Source organism: Solanum dulcamara, chromosome 7 (assembly GCF_947179165.1).
Source record: "Solanum dulcamara chromosome 7, daSolDulc1.2, whole genome shotgun sequence".
NCBI classification, from domain to species: Eukaryota; Viridiplantae; Streptophyta; class Magnoliopsida; order Solanales; family Solanaceae; genus Solanum; species Solanum dulcamara.
The window spans coordinates 45,557,621-45,572,806 of NC_077243.1; the positions used below are offsets into that span (position 1 = coordinate 45,557,621).

The following is a 15,186-nucleotide window of genomic DNA, read 5'->3' on the forward strand; positions in this document are numbered from 1 at the left end:
TTATTAGGGCTTTTGTGATTTAAGCAACTTTTAAGCAAACACAATGATACATCAAGTGTGGCAACAACATCACATGCAAGATTGGAATCTGAAACACTCACGATGAGAGATCTACTAAATGGCAATTTCATGAAGCATGGAAATGTTAAATATTGTTGAACACAAATGGTTGCTCACAATTTAAATTTTATTATTGTAAACTAAAGACCAGCTTCGGTCTAACAAATCTTTACACTCAATTTTTCTTTCACTGACACTCTAGCAACTCTTTTTAATGCTTTCTGTAAGACCCCAAAATTGGAAAGTCGGAAAACGGGATGTAAAAAGGAAATCTCAGAAAAATTTGCACCAGATGAATTTCACGATGCCCTTCACGGGCCGTATAGAGCACCACGGCCCGTGGAAAGGAGAGGTGGAAGTGACCAGGAAAACAGGGCAAACAGAACTGATGTTCACGAAAGGGTCTAGGACCCATGAACCTTTCCACGAACCATGGAATGGTCCGTGGAAACCTAGCCTTAAGAACCTTGCAAGGGGCTATCTTCACGGGGCCCTCCACGACCCGTGGAGCCTTCCTCGAGCCGTGAAGGAGCCCGCTGAAAGAAACTTTTTGAAGCCCAGTCGACCCTCCAATTCACAACCACAACCACGGACAGTGGTGACCTCCGTATAGGAGCCCGTTCAGTTAAGTTTTAAGGGAGTTTTGGTCTTTTCCCTATAAATTCATTAATGTATTTGGACGGTTTTTGGGTACAAATCCTAGTTTATTAACTACCCAAAACCCTATTAAATCCCCCATTCACTCTCTAACACCCTAAACACAAATCTTCTCTCTAGAAATCTCCTCCTAAATTTATCTTCTTCCTCAAGCAAGCTTCAAGAAAATTTAAGTTCAAGCCTCCAATTCAAGTGCATTTAGGGCTCTAATTATCTAAGGTATGTGGGAATTCATCCATGGATCCTTCCACTCATGGAGTCCCAAAGGTTTTCTCTTAAATTCGTCTTCTATAATTATTCTCTAGCCATAATTTTCATAGAATTGCATTTGGTCATCTCAATTATGGTTTATTTCATTATTATTAATCTAATTATGCACAATTCAAGTTACATTGCATGATTTCAAGTTGATTTTCATGGACCCATGCCACATGCTATTTTCAAATAAGATTTTAAGGAATTATGATCATGATTTATAAAGGATTTTTATGAATGATTTATGTATGATTATCAAGGACTTATGGATGACTCATGAAAGTTACGAATGATGATGAATTATGATTTCAATGATGTTTCAAGCAAAGTATAAAGGTTGTGATGGATTTTTCTCACACATTCATGTTAAACATGGTGAAAGGTTTTCTCACCTAATCAAGGATTCATAAGGATTGAAAGATTTTCTCATTCTTGTATGAATCAATCATGTTAATGAGCTACTCTTATGACTATTTTTATGATGTTGGATTGGTGTCTATTATTACCTTTCCTAATGATGTTATGACTATGATTTATGATTACCATTGGGATATTAACTAAGCACCGAGAGGCCTTTAAGGTGAAGTTCGGTCCGAAAGCTCAATTAGCGACCCAAGGAAATCCTAGTAGCAATCTTTAGTCCCTAACTACGTTGTCCGCGTAGGTTTGACAATACGGCCTAGCTAGTGGATCCACAAATAGCTCAATGTTAAAGAAGGTTCTCCCAGAGTCTACCTTGGCAAAGTAGCCTCTCTCTTCTCGATATGAAAGTTACATTGAATTCCATGCTATAGCTCGCATGGTCTTATATGTCGGTTAAAGGTCCTATGATCCTATCCCACACAAAGGTTTATGATATGGTTTAAGTTCTCTTGATGTTTATGATGCATTGACCACATGATTATGATATTCAAATGTTTTCAAGTTTAACTCATGTTTTCAAGATAGGTCATGCATCCCATGTTCATATTGTTTATGTTCTATTATTATTGTTCATGCATGCTTCTCACTTAGTGCATTCCATGTACTAACGCATACTTTTGCCTACAGTGTATCATTATATAGGGTCCGACGATCATCACACACCTCCCACTTGTGGCTAGAGTTGAGTTTTATTCTCCTATTATTAGTGAGTCCTCATGATTCGATAACGAGAGATTTACCTTTATATTGTTCCTTATGACCCCACGTTGTGGGATTTCACTGGGTTGTTGTTGTTGTTATTGTTCCTTATGACATTATCTTTTTAGTTTTGCGTGAGGTAGGAGCTTGTCTTACGCTCGCATCTAGACTAGTAAAGGCATCTTAGATGTTCATGGAGTCTATGATGTCTTTCCATTTGAGATTTACTCCCTTTATTGAGACTATTTATGCTGAAATTTTACTTCCGCATCTATGTTTTACTGCTATTGCTTTATCTACCTTATGTATGTTCATGAATGATATGTCTTAGGCTTGATTGGAGTCCTTCCGGATTCTAATTGCCGTGTCACACCTAGGGCCTAACTTGGATCGTGACAAACTTGGTATCAAAGCACAAGGTTTAAAGTGTCCTAGGGAGTCTAACATGCCGCGTCAAGTAGAGTCTTGTTCATTGGTGTAAAGCGCGTCACATCTATGAATAGGAGGCTATGAGGCATTTAGGAAAAACTTCACTTCTTTCATTATTCCTATGTCATGCGATAGAGTTAAAACTCTAAGGTTTTTCCCTCTAACGCTTTCTCTTTGTGATTACAGAATCGTGCCTCAACGAAGAGTCTCCGCAAGAAGGAATATTTAGGAGGAGCAACAAGCTCTGAATGACGCTTTGAATGAGCAAGTTTCTCATGCGGAGTTTCGGGCCATATTCCAAGTACTTGCCCAAGTCGTAGCCACCCAAGCAAATAGGGAAGTGGTAGCTCCCGTGAACCCAAATGTGTGTACGATGGCTAGCCGAGTTCGTGATTTCACCCGCATGAACACTTTCGAGTTTCATGGTTCTAAGGTAGACGAGGATCCACAAGAGTTCGTTGAGGGTATTGGCAAGATTGTTGAGATCATGGGTATTAATCCGATGGAAAAGGCGAACTTAGCGGCTTATCAACTTAAGGGAGTTGCACAAGTTTTGTATGACCAATGGAAGAGTAAAAGAGGTAGAGATGATGGTCCAGTTGAGTGGGAAGAGTTCAAAGGTGCTTTCCTTGATCGTTTCTTTTTGTTGGAGTTGAGGGAAGCAAAGATTCAAGAGTTCATCAATTTACGACAAGGTAATATGAGTGTGAGGGAGTATGCTTTTAAGTTCACCAAGTCATCAAAATATGTCTTTTCATGGTTGTCGATCCAAGGGCTTGTATGAGCAAATTCGTTTCGAGTGTATCTGACTTGGTGGTCAAAGAATGTAGAACCACCATGCTAACCAAGGAGATGGACATTTCGAGGCTCGTGACATATGCCGAACAAATAGAGGAGGAGAAGCTAAAAGAGAGATTTAGAAGGGAATCCAAGAAGGCTCAAACTGATAATGGTGGATACTTTCATGACAAGTCCGAAAAAATGGTGGCCGCCCTCAACTTTGCCAAAGGTATTCCGGCCAAAATTCTTCAGACACTCCGACCCAAAGTTCGACAAGGATAGAGTGCCCAACCCTAAGGTTCAAGGAGTTCCGAGTGGTCAAGTCATTCCTCCATGCAAGAAGTGTGGAAGGAACCATAGAGGAGAACGTTTGGTTGGATTGGATGCATGCTATAGGTGTTGTAAGCCAAGTTATCAAGCGAAGGATTGTAGAGGTGGTGGTCGACCCCAGACCCAAACTCAGGCTCAAACTACTACAGGACGACCGGATCAGTGTGGTACTACTTCGGGTGGCGATTAGCACCAAAATAGATTTTATGCCCTTCGAACTCATCAAGAGTTAGAAAATTCGCCCGACATGGTGACTGGTATGTTGAAAGTATTTGAGTTTGATGTTATGCATTACTAAATCCGGGTGCTACTCTATCATTTGTGATTCCTTATCTTGCTACGAAATTCATCGTTAGTCCCAAGGTCTTGTTAGAGTCTTTTTCGGTCTATACACCGTTGGTAATTCAGTTGTGGCTAAAAGAGTTTATAGAAATTATCCAATTTCAGTTTTTCACAAAATTATCGCAGTCGATCTTGTAGAGCTTGATATGACCGATTTTGATGCTATTCTCGATATGGATTGGTTTCATGCATGTTATGCTTCTATATGTTGTAGGACTCGTGTGGTCAAGTTTCAGTTTCCTAATGAGCTAGTCCTAGAATAAAAAGATAGTAATTCCGTGTTTAAAGATCAATTCATCTCGTGCCTTAAAGCTTGGAAAATGATTTCCAACGGATGCATTTATCATCTAGTCCGGGTTAGGGATACAAATTTTGAAACTCCTACTCTTGAATCAGTTTTGGTTGTTAATGAGTTTTCGAAAGTGTTTCTTGATGACCTCCCAGATATCCCTCCCGAAAGAGAAACAAACTTCGGTATTGATCTTCTCTTCGATATCCAACATATCTCTATTCCTCCTTACAGAATAGCCCTGGCAGAACTGAAAGAGTTAAAGGACATGTTGAAAGATTTGTTGGATAAGGATTTTATTAGACCAAGTATATCTCCATGGGGTGCTCCGATTCTCTTTGTTAAATAGAAGGATAGTTCTCTTCGAATGTGTATTGACTATCGACAATTAAACAAGGTCACAATTAAGAATAAGTATCACATTCCCAGGATTGATCTTCGATCGAGTTATCATCAACTCTGAGTAAGGGAATGTGACATACTGAAGACGGCTTTTAGAACTCGGTATGGTCACTTTGAATTCTTGGATATGTCTTTTGGAATAACGAGTGCTCTTGCAGCTTTTATGGATTTGATGAACAAAGTGTTCAGGCAATATTTGGATATGCTCGTAATAGTGTTCATTCATGATATTTTGGTTTATTTTTGAAGCGAAGAGGCGCATGCCGATCATTTGAGAATTGTCTTTCAAGTTCTCAAGGATTGTCAACTATTTGCTAAGTTTAGCAAGTGTGAGTTCTGGTTGAGGTCAGTTATCTTTCTTGGCCATATTGTCTCCGGTAAAGGTATTATGGTGGATCCCAAGAAAACCAAAGAGGTAAAGAATTGACCTAGACCTTTGTTTCCCTCCAATATTCGAAGTTTTTTAGGCTTAGCCGGTTATTATAGAAGGTTTGTAGAAGAATTCTCTTCCATTGCATCGCCCTTGACTATTTTGACTCAAAGGTGAAATTTCAATAGTCTGATGCATATGAGAAAAGCTTCCAAGAGTTGAAAGATAAACTTACTTCATCTCCGGTGTTGACTCTACCAGAAGGATCCGATGGGTTTGTTGTTTATTGTGATGATTCCAGAGTTGGTCTTGACTGTGTTTTGATGCAAAATGGTAAGGCGATAGCATATGCTTCTAGGCAACTTAAGGTGCACGAAAAGAATTATCCGACTCATTACTTAGAGTTAACGGCGATTGTATTTTCCTTGAAGATTTAGAGACACTATCTCTATGGTGTCCATGTTGATGTATTCACCAACCATAAGAGTTTGCAGTATGTGTTCAACCAAAAGAATTTGAACCTTCGACAAAGGAGATAGCTTGAATTGTTGAAGAGTTATGATATGAGTGCGTTGTACCATCCGGGTAAAGCGAATGTGGTTGCTGACGCTCTTAGTAGATTGTTCATGAATAGTGTTGCCCGTGTTGAGGATGAAAAGAAGGCGTTGGTTCGAGATGTTCATAAACTAGCTTGTTTGGGTGTTTGCTTGGTTGATTCAGATGATGTGGTGTAGTTGTGCAAAATGGTTCTGAATCATCTCTTGTAGCGGATGCTAAGGCAAAATAAGATAAAGAGCCTACCTTGGTTGAGTTGAAGAAAGCAGTTGTCGAAAAAGCCAGTGAGGCTATCTCTCAAGAAGGAGATGGTGTGCTTAGATATCAAGGCCGTTTGTGTGTTTTCGATGTTGACGGCTTAAGGGAAATGATACTGTCTGAAGCTCATATTTCGCGGTACTCTATTCATCCGGGTTCCACAAAGATGTATAGAGGGGGGGCAGCCCGGTGCACCTAAGCTCCCGCTATGCGCAGGGTCCGGGGAAGGGCCCGACCACAAGGGTCTGTTGTACGCAGCCTTACCTTGCATTTCTGCCAGAGGCTGTTTCCAAGGCTTGAACCCGTGACCTCCTGGTCACATGGCAGCAACTTTATCAGTTACTCCAAGGCTCCCCTTCACAAAGATGTATAGAGATTAGAGGGAAATGTATTAGTGGAATGGTATGAAGAAGGATATTGCGGAGTTTCTGGCCAAATGTCGTAATTGTCAACAAGTGAAGGTTGAGCATCAAAACCGAGAGGTTTAGCTCAAGATATTGAGATTCCTACTTGGAAGTGGGAAGACTTGAATATGGACTTCATTACAGGTCTGTCCCATACCCGTAGGCAACATAATTATATTTGGGGGGTTGTTGATTGAATGACTAAGTTGGCTTTTTTTTACCGTTAAGACTTCCTATTCAGCCAAGGACTATGCTAGACTTTACATTTGAGAGTTGGTTAAGCTTTATGGTGTTCTACAATCTATCATTTTAGACCGAGGTACTCAATTCACATCTCAGTTTTGGAGGTCTTTCCAAAAGGGTCTTGGTACTCAAGTTAAGCTTAGCACAACTTTTCACCCTCAGACAGATGGTCAAGCCAAGCATACTATTTAGACCTTGAAAATAGGTTGAGAGCTTGTCTTATTGACTTTAAGGGTAATTGGGATGATCATTTGCCATTGATCGAGTTTGCTTATAATAATAGCTACCATTCTAGCATCCAAATGGCTCCATTTGAGGCCCTATATGGTAGGAGGTGTAGGTCTCTTATTGGTTGATTTGAAGTTGGTGAGGTTGCCTTGATTGGACCTAAATTGATACATAGGTCATGGATAAGGTTAGATTCATTAGAGAAAGATGGAAGGCTGCCCAAAGCCGGCAATAGTCATATTCTGATGTGAGAAGAAGGAACTTGAATTTGAGTTAAATGATTGGGTTTACTTGAAAATTTCACCCATGAAGGGTGTGATGCATTTTGGCAAGAAGGAAAAGCTTAATCCCCACTAGGTAGGCCCATATCATATTTTGAGGCGGATTAGTAAGTTGGCATACGAGTTGGATCTGCCCTTGGAATTAGCATCGATGCACCCAATGTTTCATGTGTCATTGTTGAAGAAATGTGTGGGTGATCCTAATTCTATTGTGCCTTTGGACAACATCGTTGTGAAGGAGAGTTTATCCTATGAGGAGGTTCCGGTTGAGATTCTAGACCAGCAAGTTAGAAGTTTGAGGAACAAGGAAGTAGCTTCCGTTAAGGTGTTATGCAGGAACTAACAGGTTGAGGGTGCTACATGGGAAGCTGAAGCTCGCATGATATCACAATATCCTTTTCTCTTTACTTCCATTCCTAGTTGAGGTATTGAGTTCCTTCATGATTCACTCCTTCCAATCCATACGTTTGTCATTCTCATGTTTTCATATGAAGCTGTGGAAGCGACCAGGAAAATAAGGCAAATTGGACTGATGTTCATGAAAGGGTCTACGACCCATGAACCTTTCCACGAACTGTAGAATGGTCCGTGGAAACCTAGCCTTCAGAACCTTGTAAGGGCCTATCTTCACGAGGCCCTCCACGACCCATGGAGCCCTTCACGAGTCGTGAAGGAGCCCATGGAAGCAAACTTTTCGAAGCCTAGTTGACCCTCCAGTTCACGACCATAACCACAGACCGTGGTGACCTCACATATAAGAGCTTGTTCAGTTAAGTTTTAAGGGTGTTTTGGTCATTTTCCTATAAATTCATTAATGTATTTGGACGATTTTGGGTACAAATCTTAGTTTATCAACTACCCCAAACTCTCTTAAATCCCTTATTCATTCCCTAACACCCTAAACACAAATCTTCTCTCTAGAAATCTCATCCTAAGTTCATTTTCTTCCTCAAGCAAGCTTTAAGAAAATTTAAGTTCAAGCCTCCAATTCAAGTGCATTTAGGGCTCTAATTATCTAAGGTATGTGGGAATTCATCCATGGATCCTTCCACTCATGGAGTCCCAAAGGTTTTCTCTTAAATTCGTCTTCTATAATTATTCTCTAGCCATAATTTTCATAGAATTGCATTTGGTCATCTCAATTATGGTTTATTTCATTATTATTAATCTAATTATGCACAATTCAAGTTACATTGCATGATTTCAAGTTGATTTTCATGGACCCATGCCACATGCTATTTTCAAATAAGATTTTAAGGAATTTTGATCCTGATTTATAAAGGATTTTTATGAATGATTTATGTATGATTATCAAGGACTTATGAATGACTCATAAAAGTTACGAATGATGATGAATTATAATTTCAATGATGTTTCAAGCAAAGTATAAAGGTTGTGATGATTTTCCTCACATATTCATGTTAAAGATGGTGAAAGGTTTTCTCACCTAATCAAGGATTCATAAGGATTGAAAGGTTTTTTCATTCTTGTATGAATCAATCATGTTAATAAGCTACTCTTATGACTATTTTTATGATGTTGGATTGGTGTCTATTATTACCTTTCCTAATGATGTTATGACTGATTTATGATTTCTGTTGGGATATTCACTAAGCACCGAAAGGACTTTAAGGTGGGGTTCAGTTCAGAAGCTCAAATAGCGACCCAAGAAAATCCTAGTAGAAACCTTTAGTCCCTAACTACATTGCCCGCGTAGATTTGCTTATCTGGCCTAGCTCGTGGATCCACAAATAGCTCAATGTTAAAGAAGGTTCTCCCACAGTCTACCTTGGCAAAGTAGCCTCTCTCTTCTCGATATGGAAATTACATCGGATTCCATGTTATAGCTCGCATGGTCTTATATGTCGGTTAAAAGTCATATCCCACATAAAGGTTTATGATATGGTTTAAAGTACTCTTGATGTTTATGATGCATTGACCCATGATTATGATATTCAAATATTTTCAAGTTTTACTCATGTTTTTAAGATATTGGTCATGCATCCCATGTCCATAGTGTTTATGTCCTATTATTATTTTTCATGCATGTTTCTCACATGCTTAGTGCATTCCATGTACTAACGCATACTTTTGCCTACATTGTATCATAATGTAGGGTCCGACGATCATCACGCACCTCCCACTAGTAGTTAGAGTTGAGCTTTATTCTCCCATTGTTGGTGAGTCCTTATGATCTGAGGACGAGACATTTACCTTTATATTGTTCCTTATGACTTTATTTTTTAGTTTTGGGTGAGCTAGGAGCTTGTCTTATGCCCCCATCTAGACTAGTAGAAGCATGCTAGATATTCATGGAGTCTATGTTGTCTTCCCATTTGCGATTTACTCTCTTTTATTGAGACTATTCATGTTGAGATTTTACTTCTGAATCTATGTTTTAGTGTTATTGTTTTATCTACCTTATGTATGCTCATGACTGCTATGCTAAGAGACTTGGTTGGAGTCCTTCGGGATTCTAATAGCCGTGTCACACCTAGTGCCTAGCTTGGGTCATGACACTTTCGCTTATTTTCTCACCTTTGCTCTCGCACTCTTTCCTGGTTTCTTGCTTACTTGAGCACACTTACAATTTAAATGGACCACTTCTATTTACAGGTGGTAATGGAAGGATCTAGTAAGAGTATTTAGTACTCTCTTCTGAAATGCTACCAACTACCTAGTTCTAGAATTACACTTCTACTTATTTCTAGAGTTGTTCTTTCTAGAATCTTTCTAGACTTCTCACACTACAACTTTCATCTAGAGTTCTTCTTTCAACTCTATAGAATTCCTTTAACTGTTTAACATTCTAGAATCTCCATTTTCTTGGAGATTAAGTTGGTGATGAGTGATGACTTTTTAACAGTGTGTAGTGCATTTTACAGAGACCTATCTTTGGACACTGCTACTACACAATCCTAATTTCCTCCAATTGCCTAAAGTACAGAATATAGAACTAAGCTTCAACAAGAACTGGTGATTGGAAATCACCAAGCAAAGAATACCAGGCATAATGAAATACCGCAATCAGACATGAGGTTGGCAGGCACAGCTTGGCATCATAAAATATTTGTGAATCCAGTAAACAAGTTTCTTACCGATTCCAGGATACAAGGAATGAATTAACTCTCTTTTCAGTGAAAAGCAAAGCACTTGCTGCATATCGCAACAATCTCTGCTTGAGACCAGATTCGTATATTAAGCTGTAGAAATAAAAAAGATAAATCACGTCTAGGTTCCTTGAAGAATCTAAGTTCTTTTAAGCTAGAGAGTGACACACCTTTCCCACATTCCATTAAATTCTTTTGCAGGAAGAATCCATTCATTAAATGTAGAAAGCTGGCCATCCCCACTTAATTCCTCACATGGACCTTCCTCGCTAAGCTGAAAAATGGAAATGTCCAATTCAAATTCAAATAGAGGAGAGGTCATAAAATTGAACAAATCAACTCTAATTAATTAGGTTTACAATGTTTTCTATGCTCACCCCACCTCCAATTACTCTTCATTTCTTTTTCACTTCTTTCCTCTCTTTTTTTTCTTTTCTTTTGTTTACTTGGACAAGATTTATGAATAACTAGACATCAAATAACCCTTTCATAGAAACAGTTAAATGTAATGAAAACTACGACAATGGAACAGATGAACCGTATGTTACATTGGGCTCAGGTAGGAGTACCAAATTCAATTTCAATACTGGATCAAAATTTTAGCAACTTCTAGTGTGTCTTGAAGAATCCTTTAGGGTCTATCAGTCCAGCTAGGGTAGGAAATAGGAAATGCCAAAAGGGCTTGAGACTTAGAATAAGATAACTTTGGTAATAGAAGAAGACCTGAAATACGTGAACGACTGGTTTTACTTGCCAGAACAGAAGGATATCTCGGTTCTCCAGCCAGACATCTACAAAAGCAAAAATGTGGCCATTATACCCAAGAATAAGCTTGGTAAACATTACTTTGCTTGTTTTTGCTACACTAACAGAGTCTATAGAGACAAAAGATTCTATACCTGTGTCACACACACATATGTGCTGCACATTTTCAGCAAGAAAGAGATCATCAATTGGAACTGGAATTGGACCATCCACATAGCTCATACTCCTCTTTTCTAGCATTCTGTACAAGATGATTTGCCCATATAACCAAAACGCAATTTTGAATGAGAAATTGAGTGATAACAAAAAGTAACTTTAGCCATAAATGTCGCCAAATGAAAGAGCGTGTGCGTTAACAAATCCCATAGAAGTCAAATGCAAAAATATCAATAGAAACTATGCCTCAACCCCAAGCTAGTTGGGGTGGCCATATGAATACTCACCATCCAATTCGCTCTATTAGGACCCATTTAACTTGAATATTCAGTAATTGGGGGTTCTTTAACACTAGAAGCTCACTATATTTCCTAGTGACATACAAATCTCTAACAACAACAAGCCTAGGCATAGCATCACAACAAGCCTTAACCCTCAACAAATCAAATTTGGCATTTAATTGCATGAAAACGGCGACAGAAGTCTCAGTATGGTATACGCCAACTATCCTCTTACCCCCTACTGGCCAAGGGGCACTTTTGTGCATGAGATAAGCTACTTTTTGCCCCGTTTAATCACGGTACGGATTACATACTTCAAGACTTACTTAACTGAGATACAAACGTTGAAAATTACATACCTCTCAACCGATAACCTAACATCATCTATGCGAACTGTACTTGAAGGCTTCAAGCAAACTTCAACTACAATTACAAAATTGAAATGTTTCAGCTCTAAAAGAAACCAAGATCTATCTAAATCCACGAACAAAGTTTATCCTACATAGAAAAATGTCACAAATGTATAATATTGTGGAGTACCTGAAACGAGAACTTTTTCTTCAGATAATGTGAGTGATGGGGGTGGAGCAGGGTCCGGAACAACACCGTTTTGCTCGCTGGTGTTGACTTCAGCAGCTTTGACCATGGAGATTTCCATTGGAGCACTCATTTTGTTGTGACAATGTAGAAAGATGTTACTACATGAATGCAGAAATGGAGAATGAAGAAGAATTTACAAACCCTAGGAGGGATTCGAAGAAAATGTGGATTTTCAAAATGAGCGGGAATAATATATAAAGGATGCCCACAACATTATTTTAAAAATCGAACTTTCCTTCAAATTTGAGAAATTGTCCTTCACATTATTAACTAAGTAAATTTTCCACACTTCGCTAGGGGTGACCTGCCCCATTTAGGTTACGTATTATTACAAATTTAGCTCATGGAAGTAACAACTTAGTAAATCTCAAAGTACTGAAGATACTGTTATTAAACTAACGTAAGAATTCATACTCATCAAAGTTTCTGTAAAATTATATTAAATAGAATTCATATCCGTCAAAGTTTTCTGTAAAATTATATTAAGTTCCTTTTGAAAGATAAAAAATTTGTACATATTACATTCAACTGGGATTCAATCATTAATTATAGCAAAACATGTTGTCTTAGTAGATGGATTCCATAGTAAGTCCACACAATTTCTCACATTAATAGGCACTAAATAATTGTTGACAAAGTATTTTATTAATTTACACACATACGTCAACTTGCAGGCTATTCCATTCTCTTTGAAATAGAGAATTTCATTTTACTTATAAGTTTTCATATTACACTCAAAAGAAAATTATTATCTGGATCATTTCTTCCTTAAAGAATTGAATCGAGTTTTTTCCTTTTTCTGCTTATATTTCACATTGGTTAATGTAAAATGTATGGTATACAAATGTGACTATTGGTTTTAGTAAAATTAGTAAAGACATTGATGAACGCTAAGCATTTTTCCTCGAAGGAATAAGATTAATAATTATGCATGTACTAATTAAAACAGGTCATCCAATCAGCTCATGTTCAAGTCCATCATTGTTTCTACTGATCAAAGATTAAAATGGTTGATATAAAGACCTTGAAAACAAATTTAAAGTGCTGGAAAATAATAATTTGGTATCAACGAGACAACATCATGCAATAAATGTTTATTACACAAATCGAAGGAGGAAAAATCTTGATACAAGGCTATAAGCAGGTTGCTAGACTGTTTACGCTTTTGAGAGTGGTTTAGTCATATACGCTGATCCATTTTGTTGGCCAAATATTCATACTTGTTATTGGGGCTTGTAGATATAAAATCACTTGTTATGCCTTCAGCAGCCATATCAATATTTTATTAATAAATATCGGCCTATGAACGATTAACAACTCCAATCCAAGTATATTATAGCCAATAAGATCTTCCTTCAAGAGCCTGCTGCACAAAAAAAAAGGAAATAAAAGTGGAACACCAATATATGGCACAGAGTTAGACACGTAATGACTGGAACAACTTATTTTTTCTACTTAACTGCTTGCCTTCCAAGGAGATTTAGTTGTCATGCTACAATAGTTTTGACAAAAAGGCTCAATTAACATAAGAAGTAGAAACAAAGTATCATCTAATACACAAATCAATATATATTTATATAGACATTTCAAAATATTCAATATGACTTTTCAAAAAAGTCATTGTTACTTTAACACTACCTTTCCACTTATAAAAGCTTGTATTATGCAAAATATATAGATAATAAAACAATGAAAAGCATTAATCATATTATGTCTGAAAGCATAACTCTCCAATGCAGAGAAACGATCCTATTTAAATCATCAAAACCTAACCAATTTAGGATAAATTACCACTAACATCATACTAATCTTGGAAAAAGGTAACATGATTATACCAACTCCAAGCTTGACGCTGTAACATGATTTCATTTCATAGAGCTTGTCAAATATTGCTTCCCCATAATATGGTAGACCAAAACTATACTTGTATACATTCTTGTGTGCAGTTGAACTTTACCCTTATCTAAAATTAAATTTATATAAATACTTTGAAATATTATAATGGGAAGGTAATTCTAAGCGGGTAAAAGTATGACCGTAAAGTTTCATAAATTTTATATTGATACTGTTAAATACTTGATTTTTAGATTATTTTGTATGAAATAAGTATTTTTTTTTGTTAGAGGAGGGCAACAATTAAATACACATAACGCTAGGTGACTTTTATATACCTTAAGCTTAAAAGAACGAATTTTTTTTGTCAATTATGTCACGACCCAACCCCGTAGGCCGCAACTGGGGTCCGACCTGGACCCTCTCATGCGTATTTATCAACTACACTTAAGTTGAACCGTGTGTGATGTGATACTATATACAAAAACCCCAATAGTTTAAAACTTTTTCATGTACATGTAGCCTCTTTCATTTGTTTCATATCATGAAAGGGCACGCGAGCCGACAAGGCTGCTATAACAAAAACATTCACAACATATCGAATAGGCAACATCGAAACTAACTCACAAACAACCCACATATACATATGTCTGCAGACCTCTAAGAATAGTAACAACAACATATGGCGGAACAAGGCCCCCGCCGTACCCCTGAAGGTACAAATATAAACATTAAGTGACCAGCATCAAAATTTAGGCTCCAGAATAGTGAAGCACTTCCGACACAGCTGAGAGGAACTCTTATGCTGATGGATCTCCAGATTAAACATCTGTACCTGCGGGCATGAAACGCAGCCCCCCCAAGAAAGGGGGTCAGTACGATATATGTACTGAGTATGTAAAGCATAACCATCGTAACTGAGATCATAACTGAAATAGGGATGCAGGGGACAAATATAATAACTAAATGAATTACTGTACCTGCACTTTAGGACACGTAAATCATACACATCATCATATGCTGTGCCCGGCCCTCTAGTGAACTCGGTGTTATAATCACTTCTTCATAATCACATATCATCATATCATAATGCATTTCATTTCATCATATCATCGTATACGGAATCATACCATCGTATACGGTATCATCTTATCATGTATATCATCATATCACACCCGGTTCACTTCGGGGCTCAAGGTCACAATGTATTACTTTAATCTCATATGCATGCCTACATAAAGTATCCGGCCCCTTTAGTGAGGGACTCGGTGAATGGAGTGGTGTACATCTATAGCGTACCATCATAATATACATATGTACCCGGCCCTCTAAGAAGGGACTCGGTGTTCCTTCCTTATTTCACCACATATACTATCATATTACTGCCGGCCCGGGACTCGGTGAATAATTGTATCGTCATAACATATAACATATAT

At 37.8% G+C, this 15,186-nt stretch overlaps 1 protein-coding gene across 1 annotated transcript in view; it reads right to left on the bottom strand.

Moving 5' to 3' along the window:
• The window catches only part of LOC129894438 (pachytene checkpoint protein 2 homolog), a 39,227-nt gene extending 27,073 nt beyond the window's left edge, over positions 1-12,154 (bottom strand). The window contains exons 1-6 of the mRNA XM_055970138.1: positions 11,858-12,154; positions 11,677-11,740; positions 11,015-11,121; positions 10,839-10,906; positions 10,286-10,389; positions 10,104-10,208 (exon numbers count right to left, since the gene is read on the bottom strand). Coding sequence (XP_055826113.1) covers positions 10,104-10,208; positions 10,286-10,389; positions 10,839-10,906; positions 11,015-11,121; positions 11,677-11,740; positions 11,858-11,987 — 578 coding nt within the window. The 5' untranslated portion in view covers positions 11,988-12,154. The remainder of the gene's footprint in view (positions 1-10,103; positions 10,209-10,285; positions 10,390-10,838; positions 10,907-11,014; positions 11,122-11,676; positions 11,741-11,857) is intronic.
• Positions 12,155-15,186: the final 3,032 nt, after the last annotated feature.